Source organism: Quercus suber, unplaced genomic scaffold (assembly GCF_002906115.3).
Source record: "Quercus suber isolate HL8 unplaced genomic scaffold, Cork oak 2.0 scaffold_509, whole genome shotgun sequence".
Lineage (NCBI taxonomy): Eukaryota > Viridiplantae > Streptophyta > Magnoliopsida > Fagales > Fagaceae > Quercus > Quercus suber.
In genome coordinates this window covers 64002-82382 of record NW_027069958.1, presented here as the reverse complement: position 1 = coordinate 82382, position 18381 = coordinate 64002, and the positions used below count along the sequence as shown (strand labels likewise).

At 34.7% G+C, this 18381-nt stretch overlaps 1 protein-coding gene across 1 annotated transcript; it reads left to right on the top strand.

The window, feature by feature from the left end:
- The first annotated feature begins 13496 nt into the window (after window positions 1–13496).
- LOC112035384 (receptor-like protein kinase 5) lies at window positions 13497–16913 on the top strand. The gene is made up of 2 exons (XM_024068215.2): window positions 13497–16247; window positions 16356–16913. Exons 1-2 carry the CDS (start codon window positions 13619–13621, stop codon window positions 16775–16777), a joined length of 3051 nt encoding a protein of 1016 aa, XP_023923983.1. The 5' UTR covers window positions 13497–13618; the 3' UTR covers window positions 16778–16913.
- Window positions 16914–18381: the final 1468 nt, after the last annotated feature.

The window sequence follows — 18381 nt, the reverse complement described above, 5'->3', positions numbered from 1 at the left end:
TTAAAAATATATATTTTATCTGCTTAAATTTTCAATTGTCTGTTATGGTTGATTAAGACTAAAGATAATTTTTTTTGCTGTGCTTAAAGGAATAGTTAAATATAGGAAGTGAAAGCCATACATTAGAGGGATTATTAATTAACGTAAAATTATATGATTTTTTCTAGATTAATTTTTTAACCATTTTATTAAAGATTAAGGAGATGATAATGGATGATTTTATTCAATGAAAGATCATTTTCAAGCATAACTTTGATGAGAGATTCAAAATTCTTCATTAAAATATTTTGTACATCTTTATAGCAAAATAAATAATTTATATATATATATATGTATATATATAATATATTTATAAAATAACGGCTAACATATGAATGTATAATCTGGCCCCCCCATGTAGAAATTCCTGGCTACGCCCCTGCAGATGGCATCACCAAGTTTGCTAATCTGCATCTTGAATTTTGGGCAAAGAATTAGAGCACCACCAAAGTCATAGAGGGTTTCTTCTTCATCCTCTCTCTCTCTCACTCTTTTCTTAATCTCCAATGTTTAGACTCACTTGGAAGTTAATCTGCTTTGCTTTTTATTTTTCTTCTTTTACTTCTTCGTTCAGTCCACTAGTGGCTTATTCAGATAAGATTTTCTTTACAAATTTTAGATCACAATCTACTTTAAGTCCTACACGTGGTGGGTTGCACTTGCACTTCAAGTTGTCTTCTAAAGCAAAGTTGTACTCCCCAACCTACACTTCAATTTAGATTACAGTTTGTGGGAATTCTAGCATTTTATCCTTATTTTTAAAAAATTTAGCAATATGCCATTGTTTCGAAACAATATAGCGATATGCCCCTATTTCGATACTTGATTACCTTAAAATCGAGTTTCAATGAAATACTTGATTTGTAGCAAATCGAGTTATGCCTAATCAAACTTAAAAAAAAAAAAAAAAAAAATGCATGGAACTCGAGTTCCATTAAAACGCCACTATAGGACAATAAAAACGTAGCTATAGGTTATGCTTGATCAAACTTAAAAAAATTTGCATGGAAACCATTAAAAACGCCACTATATGACAATAAAAACCACTATAGGACAATAAAAACGTAATTATAGGTTATACTTGATCAAACTTAAAAATATTTGCATGGAAACCATTAAAAACACCACTATAGGACAATAAAAACGTAGCTATAGGTTATGCCCCCCAAAAAAAAAAAAAAAAAAAAATTGAGTTCCATGCATTTTTTTTTCTTTCCTTTTTTAAGTTTGATCGGGCATAACTCGATTCTTTACAAATCGAGTATTTCATTGAAACTCAATTTTAAGGTAATTGAGTATTGAAACAGGGGCATATGCCTATATAGTTTCAAAATAGGGGCATACTACTAAATTTTTAAAAATTAAGGGCAAAAGGCTAGAATTCCCTACAGTTTGCTACAAATCCTACATGTGGGACCCTAGGTGTGATTTTTCTTACCTTTGTTATTAGTCATTAAATTAATTAATTTATAATATGATATATAAATATAATAAACTATTATTAAAACTTATACAACTATACTTTGTCTATTTTTTTTTTTTATAGTAAAAGGAAAATTATTGAGAATTTTACTTCTAATTCTATATTTGATAATTCCCTCTTAAAAAGTATAGATTACAATTTTGAATAAAAATATTTAACTTTTTATATCACTGCTTGTTTTTGACATATTTGGATTACACATTAGTTAACGGCATTAAATCTTTTTGTCAATATTGTTTCATGATTTTTTTAAATTTAATAATTACACTTTTTGTAGCACATGTTTACAGTACTATTTTAATTATTATACTTAGCATGAATGTGGTAGTATAGATAGGGGAAATTTTTAATCATCTCTTTTTTTCTTTTTGGGACCCCTCAAAGACAAATTTGTAGCTCCGCCACTAGCTGTCAAGCATAATTAATATAAGATTCTGCATGGGATTAGATGGGTTATGGAGAATTAAACTAAAGAGAATAAATTCAATAAAGACGGGATGTAAATCCTTTGGTTTACACCAACCAATAAGGACATGCCACATCAGCCTTTTTACTTAAAACTCATTGTAAAATCAATACATACTAATAGACTTGATAACATCTCAAAAACAAAAAAAAAAAAAAAAAAAAAAAAAAAAAAAACCTATATCATGTCATCATCGTTAAAAGATTAAAAATTCAGCTAGTAGATCTAAATTATCAAAGTACTAGACAAAATCGAACCCATCCTTCTCTTCTCCTAGAACTCAAATTCAAGATTCCTAGTAGCAAGAACTTGCTAACAATCATAATTAGACTGTTGGTATTACTTGATTGTAACTCAACCCCACAAAACGAACAAATATCATGCGCAAAAATATGACCATTTAAAGGGAAACATAAAAAAAAAAAAAAAAAAAAAAAAAAAAAAAAAACCAAAGCTTGAAAAATTTAGCCTAGGCCATGCCTAGCAGCTCCAACAGATTTTTTAGACTTCGGCGGCTTTGATGGCGGCCTCTGACAGTATTTACCGAATTTTTAGTTTGATGTGCCTAATTTTTTATTGTTCCATTAGGTATTAGAGGGTGTGATTGTGTGAGATTGGTTCTAATATTTTATTTACACAAATCTAATGTGGCACAAAATTAGTGGACGGGTAAAATTGGCAACACCACATCCTTATCAAATTTTCAATCTAAACTAAATAAAGATCTGATCAAACTTAAATTGACAAGGTGAGGGAAGTGAAGCATCGTAATTTCACTTTGTAATATCAACTTTGAGCCTTTTTTTTCATGCAATATTGATTTATTATATTATGGGCTTGAACAGGATCTCTTAATGAATTATAAGAGTAAAAAGAACTTTAAAAAACATAGGCCCAATCATAAAAGCATGAAGAATTTACATAGTTCAGCAATAGCCTATATCCACAAGTTCTAGAGGTGAATTCACTAAATTATATATGGGCTAAGACAAGGATACTGTAGAGACACTCTCACAAAGTCTAAAATCTCAATACACACAAATACCCATTCCTCACAAATACAAAGATTAAGGACTACACCTAATACAAGAGAAACTTTTTCTCTGTATAGCATAGCACCCTCAAAGATATTTCTCTCTATCTCAAACAAAAGACCCAAAGCCACACATAATATCAAGTTGTAGTTCTACACACAAAATATGCGACAATCATCTAAACATAAGACAAACCGCACTACCCAAATTAAATAATAAGGTTCCATTTGGTAAAGGCGTTTAAACAATGAAAACTGTTGTTTAAACATCACGCCACCTATTTCCATATACTTTTTTCACCTACACGTATTTTCACCAAGAAAGTCAATACCATACCGGAGGCTGTACCGGTTTGGCTATTGGTATGATATGTTTTGGATAACGGTCAACACCGGTGTACCGTTTCGGATTTACTGCTATTTTATATATATATATATATATATATATATATATAACCACTAACAATAAATGTGAATTTCGGGATTACCGCTACTTAAAAAATATATTTATATATTAATAGCATATATTAATTACATGTTTATAAATTTAATTATTTGATAAAAACCCATATAAATTCTTACAAATGCAAATTTCATACCTATTTCAATATGCCACAACCCATTTTTTAATAAAAAAAATACTTAGTCTCAGCTCAATCACAACCATAAAATAAATAAAAATTAAAAAAAAAATGTTACAAGTTTTAAAAAGATAAAGATAAAGTGAAGTGGGGGTGGGGGAAAGTTGTTGGTAAAACCATAAAAGAAAAATGAGTTAATTCATTTGGTGTTTGATGGGCATGGTGATAAAACCAAAGACTAGTTGCTTTTTTCAATTTTTACAGGTTCCAACGTTTTCTTTTTTCAAATTTTCATGAGTTCCAACCAATTTTTCTGCTACATGCACGGTATTGACTGACTTATCAAGTCTTACTCCATCAACATTATTTATCTTCATTTCACTTGTTTTTAGCTCTCTCTCTCTCTCTCTCTCTCTCAACTCTGCTTAGCAACCCCATTAAGCATCATCTATGCCAACGTGAAGCTCATAAAATGATGGCTTAAGGAGGAAAAAGAGACAAGGAAGACCATATTTAATGCGAGGAGGAGAGAGATAGTCACTGCGATGGCATTTTTGGGTCGTTTGGTGTAATTTGAATTCTAGCCCGGTAATCATTATCCGACCGAAATCTGATATGTATCGCGGTATGGCCGAAACAACGCTGGTATAGTCGGTATTTAAACTGGCACGAAATTACTATGTTTCGGTACCAGTTTAGCCACCGGAACGGAAAATTTCAGCCGTACCACCCGGTACGGTACGAAATTAACTATCTTGATTTTTACAGAACTTAAACAATTTTACTAGAAATCTCTTATCAAATGGACCCTAAATTGCCACACCACTAAGAGAGCTTCTCACAAACTAATTTGCAGTACAAAACAAAGTAAGGTGACACTCGCAAAAGACCAAAGCAGAGCTGCATAATAACCAAGAGAGAAAAGAAACTGTCACCAAAAAAATACCAAAACTAAGCCATAAATACGAATTGCCAAAGAGATATCTTCTAATGGTGCCCTCTCAAACTAATTCTTTTGTGGTATTATGACTATTGTCTATGTATAAGATTTAAATACCTATTTTTTAATGGATAAGAAATATATTTTCTCAGTAGACAAAGAATATTTTTCTTAATAAACAAAGAATATTTTTTCTTAGTGGAGAAATGATAGAATTTCATTTCCAATCAAAACAACTAAACCAAAAAAAAAAAAAAAAAAAAAAAAAAGGAATTGAAGACAATAAAATTTACTCATTCGTATTGATTTCGAGGAAACATAACACAATCCATTGTATTTTATCTTCCGTACTAAATTTATGTTTTGGGTTTAATTATCCACAGCATTTCCATTTTAGAGGTGTTGCCTTGAAAGTAATACTAATAACCTCTATTTACGATGAAAAAAGACAAGGAAGTAGGTATATATAATATAGGAAATGTTAACCGATGTTTTTAAGCAATAATTAACAATTTATTTTAAGAAAAATTTTATGAGAAAAGAAAAAAAAATTAATATTTTTATAATTTTTTCCATTTCTCATAAAAGTTGCGTCAAAACTTTTCTAAAATAAAATGTTAACCATTACCCTCACTAACATGACCCATAATATATAACCTTTGACAGAACTCTTTAACAAAGAATTGTAGATTCGATATTTCAATTACAGAGCACAATTAGCACTTTCCCAGTAATTAACTGATTGACTACTGCATTGCTTGCAGGTTGCAGGACTAGTGAAAAAAGGGGAAGGCCATCTGGAACTAGATATCAAAGTTGGTTGCTATAATTTTTCTTACAAGATTTTTTTTTGGTTAAAAGGATGATATGCATTGGTTAACTAGCCATAAAAGGCGATGTAGTGGCTGAAGGCCTTAAGGAATACAAACCAAAAGCATCAAAATCAAAGATAATACATAATTCTTCCATGATGGAAGATTCTAAAACAACAGAATTCCCTATAAGGGTGCAGCCTCCTTTAGCAAGATGGTCCGCACACCTATTTGCTTCCGAAAAAACATGGTTGATCCTGAAGAATTACTAGGCTTTTGCCTACTATTTAATATTTATTGCCTTGTTTAAATTTATAGTCCTGTCCTATGTCAAGATTCTATAAAGAAAGGTAGAAAGGATCATGATAGAAACAAGGATCAAGTGAAGAGGAAGAATCTCAAGTTTGCTGCTATTGCTTAAATGACAATATATGTACTCTCTGTACAGTGTTAGTTTAATTCTTATACTGCATGTAGCTTTCCATCACTGGTGTTAGTTTAGTAAGCATGTGGATATCACGTGTATGGTAGTTAGTTTTTATTAATCAGTTTTTGGGGGAAATCAGTTAGATTAGTTAGTTAAGCTTCCCCTGTTTTCCTTGTATATAAGTACACTTAGTCTCTGTAATCTTTAGATCATGCAATATACAGAAATTTCTCCAAGTCCAGAATTTCATTTTTCTTTGTTTTCCTAATATGGTATCAAAGCAGTTTTGTTTTGTTTTGTTTTTGTTTTTGTTTTTGTTTTTTTTTAGCTTCCGCTTAAATTTCTCAATTCCCAAAAGTTAGGGTTCTTCTTCTTCTTCTTTAGAATCTTGAAGCTTCATCAATGGCTTCCTCCGATCAAGCTTCTACAATCATTACCATTGATGAATCGCATCCATTTTTTCTTCATCATGCAGAAAATCTTGGTGCGATATTAGTCTCACAACCACTGATTGGAGGTGAGAATTACCCTACATGGGCGTGATCAATGGAGAGAGCTCTTAGGATCAAGAATAAGTTCTGGTTGATTGATGGATCAACTTCTCTGACTTCAGCCATGGAGAAAATTCCTCTCTTGGTTCAAAGCTGGTCATGATGCAATGAAATTATGGTTTCTTGGATTGTTAATTGTGTTTCTCCCAGGATAGCCACGAGCATGGTGTATCGTAAAACTGCTAAGGAAGTCTGGAAGAAGCTTCAGAACATGTTTTCTCAGGGTAATGGACCTAGGGTTTATCAATTACAGAAGGATCATGCAAGTTTTTCTCAAGGTGAGCTATCTGTGACTGAATACTTCACCAATCTTTCAATTCTATGAGATGAATTACAGAACTATGAGCCTATTCCTACATGTTCTTGTGAGAAGTGTGTGTGTCATATAAATGAAAAGATCTCAAATATTCATCACAGAGAAGCTGTTATGCAATTTTTGATGGGTTTCAATGACTCTTTCTCTCACATTCGAGGAAAAATTTTGTTGATGGATCCTATTCCGTCTGTTGAGAAAGTCTTCTCCTTGCAAATTCAAGATGAGAAGCAAAGATCAGTTGGGCATGGCAGCAACAATGGTCCTTTTGTGGAGTCCACAGCACTTGCAGCTAATACCATGAATCTTGATTCCAAGATCTTCAAGAAAACTAAGTAAAAGCCTACTTGCAGCCACTATGGATTGCGTGGTCACACCCTGGAGAAATGCTATAAACTCCATGGCTACCCTCCTGGCTACAAGACCAAGCCAAGGGCTAATCAAGTTTCATCCTTTGATGCTGCTCAAGAGTCTGTTGGTGTTACCACTCAACAAGCATTTCCTTTTACAATGGAGCAATGTCAGAAATTGCTTGCCATGATTGGAGGGAATGATGCTCAGGCCAACACTGTTGCCATGGAAAATAATGTTGCTTTCAATCAAGCTTCATGCTCTCAGTCCACACCCCTAGCAGGTAATCTCAAGCACTCTATATTTTTTGCTAAGCTTGTGAACAGAACTGCTTTTGGTGTTGATACTTGGGTCATGGATATAGGAGCAAGTGATCATATTGTCTGTTCTGTCTCCTTTTTTCAGTCTTATACTACTGTTTCACATTGTGTTGTTGAATTGCCAAATGGTGAATCAGCACATGTTACTCACATTGGTATTGTTAAAATTTCTAATTCTCTTATTCTTGAACATGTTCTTTGTGTTCCTTCTTTCTCATTCAATCTCTTATTTGTTAGTCAACTTACTCAAAGATTGCCTTTGTGTCTTTTGTTTTTGTCTCAATATTGTTTCATTCAGGACCTTTCATGTTGGAAGACGATTGGAGTGGGTGAAGTCCATAATGGTTTGTATCTGCTACAATAGAGTACTTCCAAGCAGTGTTATGAATACCGTTTCGGAATCCGTTTCAGTTTGTCCAGTGGAACGAAATATTTCGGTACCGGCCTATTTCGACATACTGTTTCAAGGTGTTTCGGAATTCCTAAAAAAATTAATAATTTATATATATATATATTCTTATACAACATAAAATTATCAATTCAAATAAATAAATATCAAATAATACAAAGCATTTAGCCATTACATAAAAAAAATTATAACAAATCATTATTCATAACAAAGGTCTATAAGACTTAAAAGAGTATTACCCCTCCTCCTCCTCATCATATATATATATATATATATATTATTCTCCCTTTAGTCATTTCACTCTAAAACCGGCCCCACCTACCAATCTTATGCATTTCTCTATCTTCTCTTTCTTACGTATTCCCTTTATCTTCCTTTTTCTCTTAAGTTCTATCTCTACCAAATCCCAATATTCCCACGTCCCAATTCCCAAATCCCATCCCAGCCATGTATTCAAAATTTTCTTTGAAGTTCTCTTCTTCTTTTTAGCTTTTAGAACTTTAGTTCTCTAAACAGTCTAGACTTCTCTCTTCTTTCTGATGGTAATCTGCTACTGGTCTCTATCTCCCTCTCCTCTCTCGTTATAGTCAGCTCCAAAGAGTGCCTCTACTTGTGCAGAATTCTCTTCAAAAAATGCTTGAGCTAATCTCTTTTCTAGAAGCTTTCAGAGGCAAGGATAAAGCTAAAGGAGAGACAGTGGCTTTAAGTTTAGAGTTTAGACCTAGCTGAAGGAGAAACAGTGTGGTTTTGAGTTTAGACCCAGCAAGAAGACAAAATAGGTAGGTTCAGAAAGGGAAAAGGAAGCCAAAATTCATACCGGCCGAAATTTGTATTTCGGCCGAAATTACCCGAAACAGAACGGAATGCCTGAAACAGACCAGAATTGGCCAGAATTTCATCCGAGGTGGAACAGAAGGTGTTTATATTCCGGTTTACAGTCCGGTACAAGAAATTACGGCCGTTCCAGCCGGAACGGAACGGAATCAATAACATTGCTTCCAGGACTACACCTTCTCTGTCAAATCATCTTTCCAATCACAAGTCCTTCAAGTCAGCTCTTTCCTCTTCTATTTCTTCTAAAGACATGTCAATCTTGTGGCATTTTAGGTTAGGTCATCCATCTTTCAGCAGAATGTTTGCTTTACAAAATGTTCTACCTTCTTTTTCATCCAAATGTACTGATGTTTGTACTATTTGTCCTTTGGCCAAAAAAAAAAAAAAAAGAGACTGCCTTTTCCTTCTCAAAATAATCTGTGTAATAAACCTTTTTCAATAATACATGTGGATGTTTGGGGTCCATATTCTGTTTGCACTCATGATGGTTTTAAGTTCTTCCTTACAATTGTTGATGATGCTACTAGGTCTACTTAGGTGTACCTCATGAAAGCTAAATCAGATGTTAAACATCTTTTAATCTCATTTTATAACATGGTTTACACCTAATTTGACACTGCTATTAAAGTAATCAGGTCAGACAATGCTTTTGAATTCTCTTTACTTGATTTTTATAATGCTCATGGCATTGTGCAACAAAAGACTTGTGCTTATACACCACATCAAAATTCTGTGGTGGAAAGGAAACACCAACACCTTTTGAATGTTGCAAGGTCTCTTAAGCTCCAATCTAATCTCCCTTCTGTTTATTGGGGTGATTGCATCCTCACTGCCATTTACCTCATTAATAGGCTACCTGTTCCTTTGTTACAAAACAAGTCCCCTTTTGAACTTCTTTTCCATAAACCACCTCCATTTGATCACCTTAGAGTTTTTGGATGTTTGTGTTTTATCTCTACTCCTCATGTTCGTAGGTTAAAATTTGACTCTAGAGCTTTTCCTTGTGTCTTCCTTGGTTACCCCTTCAATGTGAAAGGTTACAAAGTTCTTAATCTACATACTAGGAAGATCACTATCCCTAGAGATGTTGTATTTCATGAATCAATTTTTCCTTTCTCTCCTTCTTATAAGTCTTTGTTATCTAAGACACCTCCATTGTCAATTCCTTTACCTACTTCTTGGAATCTTGTTTTTGATGCTTCTTCTAGTCCTAGTTTTGTTTCTGTAGACACACCTTTGAATCCAAGGACTCCCTCATCTAGTCCTTCCTCCATTTTGGTTGGTTCTTTACCAATTCCATTGCCTACTGATCCTGATCAGTCCACTTCCATTTCAGTTGATCATCCTATTGTGTTACCCAATCAGCCCTCTTCCATGTTTGCTAATCAACCTATTGTGTTGGCTGATTAGCCCACGTCCTTGTCTAATTCTGATCAGCCAGTTTCCCTTAGAAAATCTATTAGGGTCAGTCATAAACCAGATTATCTAGATGCTTACAAATGTAATCAAGTGTCTTCCCAATGTGATATTCCTTCTAGTACTGCCCATCCTTTGTCTTCCTACTGTCTTCTCATAAGTTGTCCTCTAAACACTTGCACTTCTACAATATGATTTCCTCCATTGAAGAACCTAAGTTCTATCACCAAGTAGTCACTGATCCCAAGTGGAGAGAAGCTATGGCTGCTGAAATTTCTGCCCTTGAAGCTAACCATACTTGTGTTCTCACTCCTTTGCCTTCTCATAAGAAACCTATTGGGTGTAAATGGGTGTATAAGGTGAAATATAGGTTTGATGGGAGTGTAGAGAGATAAAAGGCCCCGCTGGTTGCCAAAGGCTTCACTCAAAAGGAAGGTCTTAATTATTTAGAGACCTTTTCCCCTGTTGCAAAGTTAGTTTCTGTCAAAAGCCTCCTGGCTGTAGCTGCTGTGCAAGGCTGGTTTTTATGTCAGCTTAATGTGAACAATGCCTTCCTTCATGATGATTTAAAGGAAGAGGTATATATGGATCTTCCACCAGGCTTCCACAGCAAGGGGGGGCTTTGTATGCAAACTTGTCAAATCCTTGTATGGTTTGAAATAAGCTTCCAGACAGTGGTTTGCTAAGTTTTCCACTGCTCTACTCATGCTGGGTTTTACTCAATCTAGAGTAGACTACTCTTTGTTTACTAAGAAGACTTCTACCTCATTTATTGCTCTTTTAGTATATGTTGATGATATTTTACTTGCTAGTGACAACAAGCAAGCAGTGGATGATTTAAAGGTTCTTCTTGATCAACAGTTTAAATTGAAGGACTTGGGTGACTTAAAGTTCTTTTTAGGTCTTGAGGTTGCAAGGGTTGCAAGTGGCATTAGCTTATGTCAAAGGAAGTACATCCTAGATCTATTGAAAAAGGCTGGCATGATGGGGTGTACGTAAACCAGCCAAGATTCCAATGGATCCTAATGTCAAGCTCAGTAAGTATGAAGCCTTGCAAGATCCTAGTTCCTATAGGAGGCTTATAGGAAAGCTTCTATACTTAACCATAACCAGACCAAATATAACCTTTGCTGTGAATCGTTTGAGTTAATTCATGGCATATCCTAGAGAACCACACTTACATGCAGCAAATAAAGTCTTTCAGTACCTCAAGGCAACACCTGGTCAAGGTCTATTTTTCTCAAGTAAGTCAGACCTGCACTTGAAAGCCTTCATAGATGCAGATTGGGCTTCTTGTCTAGACACTAGAAGGTCTGTAACAGGGTTTTGTGTCTTTCTTGGTGAGTCTCTAGTCTCTTGGAAGTCTAAAAAGCAACAAACAGTCTCAAGATCCTCAGCAGAATCAGAATATCGAGCCATGGCAGTAGCTGTTTGTGAGGTCATTTGGCTTCTGTATTTGCTTAGTGATCCTCAAGTCAAGCACCCTCAAGCAACCCTTCTGTTTTGTGACAGTCAAGCAGCCCTTCACATAGCTGCAAACCCGGTTTTCCATGAAAGGACGAAGCATATTGAAATAGATTGTCATCTAGTGAGGGATAAGGTTTTAGAAGGGTATATCAGAATGTTACATGTTAAAACTAATTCTCAAATTGCAGATTTGTTGACAAAGGCTTTAAATGCCGATCAATTTTCCTTTCTTGTGTCCAAGTTGAATATGGTCAACATTTATGCCCCTCTTCCACTTGAGGGGGGGTGTCAAGATTCTATAAAGAAAGATAGAAAGGATCATGATAGAAACAAGGATCAAGTGAAGAGGAAGAATCTCAAGTCTGCTGCTGCTGCTTAAACAACAATATATATACTCTGTACAGTGTTAGTTTTATTCTTATACTGCATGTAGCTTTCCATCACTGGTGTTAGTTTAGTAAGCACGTGGATATCACGTGTATGGTAGTTAGTTTTTAGTAATCAGCTTTTAGGGGAAATCAGTTAGATTAGTTAGTTAAGCTTCCCCTGTTTTCCGTGTATATAAGTACACTTAGTCTCTGTAATCTTTAGATCGTGCAATATACAGAAATTTCTCCAAGTCCAGAATTTCATTTTTCTCTGTTCTCCTAATATCCTGTTACTAATAAATAGTCCTCGGATTTTCCACAACTGCTCTGGCATTGACTGGAAACTGGAAAATATGTACTGCGTACCAACTATTTAAGTGAGTCAAAAGTCTTCTAAATGGGAGGGGAGCCGGACCCTCTTTCTTTTAAATTTGTATGTTCAAATCTTTTCTACTATGTTACCAACTTACCATGTGTATTGTAATGCTTTTACATTGTTTACTTCCTGGCCCCGAAGACCGACCCCAAAAGGTCAAGCGCTCCCTTGCTTGGAAATGTAGTGGCAGTGTCACTGTCAATCACAGCTCTTAGAATTTTCCTGCCAAAGACTTAGAAAACTGACCATTATTTCTAGCTACCATATTCCGTCCACACTGGGTAACTGGAATTTTGAAATATTTTGGAAAATTAGGTTTTTTTTTTTTTTTTTTTTTGAGAAACAAGGAAAATTAGGTTAAGCCCCCTTAAAGACCCCAAATCAAAAATAAAAATCATATTAGACTAAAACAAAACCAAAAAAAAATCCCTTTATTAAAAAAAATAAATAAAATCTCAGTCTAGAGAAAAATTTTAAATGAATTATATATTATGACCATATGTTTTGTTTGACATTTTGGTGGTTGGATTATTCAAAATTACAATTTTAATATTTTAGTGCTATGACACTATTCAACTCCACCAACAGAGTTATTTTTTAAATTTTTTTTATATTTTTCGTCATTAACAAGATGACTTTATAATTTAGCTCAAGGTTTGATTTCCTCTCAAAAAAAAAAATGCTCAAGATTTGATTGAGAGACTATAAAACTTTTTAGAGTTGAAGATATTTGTTTATTAGTAAGTTAAGTTTTATTCTAAAGAATTTACAAATTATAAAAATAAAATATAAAACTGCTGTAAATGAAATTTCACTATTATTATTATTATTATTATTATTATTATTATTATTATTTGACAGTTACAACTTACAATAATGAGGGGAATAAGGATTTGTACCCTTAAAACACCAAGGTGTGTTAGTTAAATCCAAGACTTGTGACAAATTTTACCATTATTAGCATAATATGGTTTTGATATCTCAATTTTTTTTAAAATATATTAAATATTTTTTAACTATGCCAATGACTAGTAAGAACTAGGAAATCAATTGATTTGTTTACAGAGTGGCTATACTGGTTGTACTTATTCTAATAATTTCTATTGCAACAATGACATGTGAATGTTTAATCATGAATATTATTAAAACAAGGTTCACGACAAAATATAAGATGATATCATAACTAATTCTTTGATTTTTTATATCAAAATTAAAATTATTACAAATTTAGTTCAAAATTAATCACCAATTATTTTTAGAATGGGTAATGATTAGTTTACAAAATGGTGCAAAGTTTTCTCATACTTACCCCCAACGTAAATTTCCCTGGTTCACGCCGTCTTAAAGTGAGCAAATTCTTAGTGATTGCTCGCCAATTGCTCATCTATGAGTTGAGAAACCGGAATAACGAAGTTAACCTCCAAAATTCCAAATGACCAAAACAACTATCTTCCTCTCCTTCCTTCTCCTCCTTTTCGGACATGCGAACTCTGAGTCTCAGCTAAATGACAAAGAACTAACAGTCCTCCTGAAACTAAAGCAACATTGGCAAAACCCACCATCTCTAAGCCACTGGAAAAATCCACTATCTCTGAGTCACTTGAACTCCTTAAACTCCTCTCGCCATTGTAACTGGCTAGAAATTACCTGCACCAACGGCTTAGTCACCCAACTACTTCTTCAAAACAAGACCATCAACCAAACAGTCCCACCCTTCATCTGTGACCTCAAGAACCTCACAGTCATTGACCTTTCAAACAACTTCATTTCTCAAGAGTTTCCTAAAGCTCTCTACAACTGTTCCAAGCTTGAAGAGCTCGACCTCTCGCAGAATTACTTCAACGGCACAATCCCCGTTGACATTCACCGCTTGTCTCACCTGCGCCGCCTCAACCTTGGAGCCAACAGCTTCAATGGTAACATTCCATCATCTATTGGACAATTAACAGAGCTAAGGACGCTTCAGCTTTTCCAGTGTGCGTTTAACGGTTCTTTCCCGCCAGAAATCGGCAACTTGTTCAAACTTGAGTCACTGCAGTTGGCCTATAATGTAAACATGACAGCAGCAGAGTTGCCTCCGACTTTCACGAAGTTGAAGAAGCTTAAGTTTTTATGGATTACTGCGTCTAATTTGAATGGAGAAATCCCAGACACGATTGGAGAAATGGAGGCTTTGGTTCATTTGGATTTGTCAATAAACAATCTGACTGGGAAAATTCCAAGCAGTTTGTTTATGCTAAAGAATTTAAGTATTGTGTATCTTTTCAGAAACCAATTGTCTGGGGAGATTCCTCGGGTGGTTGAAGCATTAAACATTGATGTTATTGACCTCTCGGTTAATAAATTGACCGGAAGCATACCTGATGATTTTGGCAGACTCAGAAACATGACAGGTCTGAGTTTGTTTTTCAATCAGTTATCTGGAAAAATCCCGGACAGTATTGGCCGTCTTCCAAGTCTGGTGGTCCTTAAAGTGTTTAGCAACAATTTATCAGGGACTCTGCCTCCGGACTTTGGGCGGTATTCTATGCTTGTAGAGTTCCAGGTTGCAGACAATAAGCTTGAAGGTGAGTTACCAGAACACTTGTGTGATAAGGGAAGGTTGGTGGGCGTGGTAGCTTTTAACAACAACCTCACTGGAGAATTGCCTAAGTCGCTTGGCAATTGCAATGGTTTGAAAATTGTGACTGTTTACAATAATAGGCTTTCCGGGGATATTCCTAGTGGCCTATGGACATCGTTGAATTTGAGCGTCTTGATTTTAAGTGACAATTCGTTTACAGGCGAGCTTCCTCAAAGGGTGGCAAGGAATCTCTCAAGATTAGAAATAAATAACAACTACTTTTCTGGTACGATTCCAGCTGGAGTGTCTTCCTGGAGGAATTTGGTGGTATTTGAGGCTAGTAATAACCTCTTTACTGGTACAATTCCTCGAGAATTAACATCTCTTCCTTATTTAACAACTCTTTTTCTTGATCAAAATCGACTCTCAGGCTCCCTTCCACCAGATATTATATCATGGAAAACGTTAAACACTCTAAACCTTCGCCGAAATAAAATCTCTGGACCTATTCGGGAGAAATTAGGTAATTTGGCAGGCCTTACAGAGTTGGACTTGTCAGAAAACCAACTTTCTGGCCGAATACCTCTCCAACTTGGCCTCCTGAAGCTCACTTTACTCAATCTCTCTTCCAATCATTTGACTGGGACGATCCCAACACAATTTGAAAATGATGCATATGCCAGCAGCTTCTTGAACAATCTTGCTCTCTGTTCTAATAAGCCATCACTAAACATTAACAGCTGCAACAATTCTGACCATCGTAAACCGAGCAAAGTTCCCTCCAAATATCTTCCTTTAATTATAAGTTTTGTGGCAGCAGCTCTACTGAGTGCAGTAGTTGCAATGATCTGTATTTATAGGAAGGGAAAGCATGGATTTGATTCCACATGGAAGTTCACCACATTCCAGAGGGTGAATTTCAGGGAATCAGACATTTTGTCAGGATTGACAGAAAATAATGTGATTGGTAGCGGTGGATCAGGGAAGGTATACCGTGTTGTTGTCAATGATTCAAACAATTTTGTTGCTGTGAAGAGAATTGGGAATAATCGAAAGCTAGAGCAGATGCTTGAGAAAGAATTTCATGCAGAAGTTAAAGTATTGGGTTCGATTCGACATTCCAACATAGTGAAGCTGCTCTGTTGTATGTCCAATGAAAATTCAAAACTTCTAGTCTATGAGTATTCAGAAAACCGTAGCCTGGATCAATGGCTGCATAGGAAGAGTAGAGCATCATCCACCTCAAGTTCAGTCCAGCATGTTGTCCTGGATTGGCCTAAGAGATTGCAGATAGCAGCTGGGGCTGCCCAGGGGCTCTATTACATGCACCATGGCTGCTCCCCACCAATTGTTCATCGAGATGTGAAATCAAGTAACATCCTTTTAGACTCTGAGTTCAACGCAAAGATAGCTGATTTTGGTCTAGCCAAGATGTTCAATCAGGGAAAACTTTCTTCAGCGTCAGTTGTAGCTGGTTCTTTTGGCTACATAGCTCCAGGTATGTGATATACAAATTTATAAGTTTCATTCTAATAGTGATGTTCGTTTCCTCTTTTTCCATCAGCAGGAATTCTATTTTAGTTTGTGTTGTAAATTTGAACCGCAGAGTGTGCTCGCACAACACGAGTCAATGAGAAGATTGATGTTTATAGCTTTGGGGTTATCCTTCTGGAACTAACTACAGGAAGGGAAGCTAGATATGGTGATGAACACACATCCCTTGCCGAATGGGCATGGCATTACATTAAAGATGACATCCCTATAGTTGATGCATTGGATGAGGAGATCAAGGAACCCAGTTATTTGGAAGAAATGAGATCTGTTTTCATTCTTGGAATCATTTGTACGAATACAGAACCTTCTAAGCGGCCTTCCATGAAAGAGGTTGTGCAGATTCTGCACAAACGCAACCAGCCACTTGTTTATGGAGAGAAGATTGCTGCAAGGTTGTACAATGCTTCTCCCCTCCTTAAGAATTCAAAGCACAAGAGTGCGTCAGAAAATGATGAGGAAATAATGATAGGATAAATTGTTAGCTTAGTATTTGAATAAATCTTATCTACTTGTAGTAGATAAAGATTAGATTTCTTTTGAATTTAAATGTTAGCTTTATCTTGTAAAACCACCTATATATATAGCTTGATGTTGATTAATAAAAGAAGCTAAAAAATATTATTATTGAGTGAATATTCACTTTGGAAGACTGGACTCTCAAAGTAGTCTATCTATTAATTAGGAGGTCTTGGTTCCCTCGAAGTAACCAACAAACTCAATTGTTTTGTAGCAATTGGTATCACAGCCAAGTATGAAGGAACAATTGTTGAAATGCATGGAGAAACTGAAAGACATGCAATCTTTAGCGGTTGAAAGTATTGCAAATCCTTGCGTTTGGCTAGATATGAACAAGATATGAAGGCCATGGGTGCTCCACAAAATCAAATCATTCCAGCTTCACACAATTTAAGCATGCAACAACTTTTAAATCGGGTTAAAGATAGTTTTGTAGCACTAAAAATCTTGCCATGAATGCTCAGTCATAAGATCTTTTTAAGCCCAACAAGTGTTGTATGTGAGAAGCAACTTGGAAAGAAGGGAGTTGGAATATTACGTAGTTTTTATTTAATTTTGTTGTTTAATATTTTATTAGGAGTTGGGTAATTAGATAATGACAGGATAGATTGGTAGCTTAGTATTTGAATAAATCTTATCTACTTGTAGTAGATAAAGATTAGATTTCTTTTGAATTTAAATATTAGTTTTACCTTGTAAAGCCATCTATTTATATGGCTTGATGTTGATTAATAAAGGAAGTTGAAAAATATTATTATTGAGTGAGTATTCACTATTCACTTTAGAGGTCTTGACTCCCTCAAAGTAGTCTATTTATCAATTAAGAGGTCTTGGTTCCCTCGAAGTAATCAATAAACTTAATTGGGTTTGTAACACTATAGTTTATAACTTTGTATTGTATTAATCGAAGATATTTGGGGGGTCTTTAATAAAAATAATAATAAATTAAAAGAAAAGGAAAATGGATCCGTTTATGTGGATTTTATTAGTATATTTTTTTTTAATGAATACATTAAACTGTTTACTTGGATCTTGAACTAAACAAGAAAGAATAGTCTTATGAAAACAAAAACAAAGAATAGAGAATGCAAACTATTAGAAGTATGTTGTTAAATAATAAAATTTATCATATCTCAATAGGTTAAGCTTTTGGAACAATCAATAATTTAACACAAACAAAGTATTCTTCCTGACATTTCCATCAAACTCTCTAAACCCAAAATTCTCTTTGATTTGGACAATAAACCCATGAAATGTTGCACCAACAAACTCTCGAAACGGATTTTTTTTTTTTTTTTTTTTAATGAGCAATAACTTTAACTCTCTTGGTTTGAAGACCTCATTTCAGAAGAATTAACCGAAATAAAATAAAATAAACCTAACCAATTAAAATATTCAACTTTTGCTTAACCTTCACAATGGCTGTAAACACAACCAAATCCAGATCCTTTCTCTCTCAAACATCTCTAAAACAAACTCAAAAACACAATCTTTAAACTACTCAAATAAAATAAAATAAAAAAGCTAAAATAAATAAAACAAAACCAAAAAAAAAAAAAAAA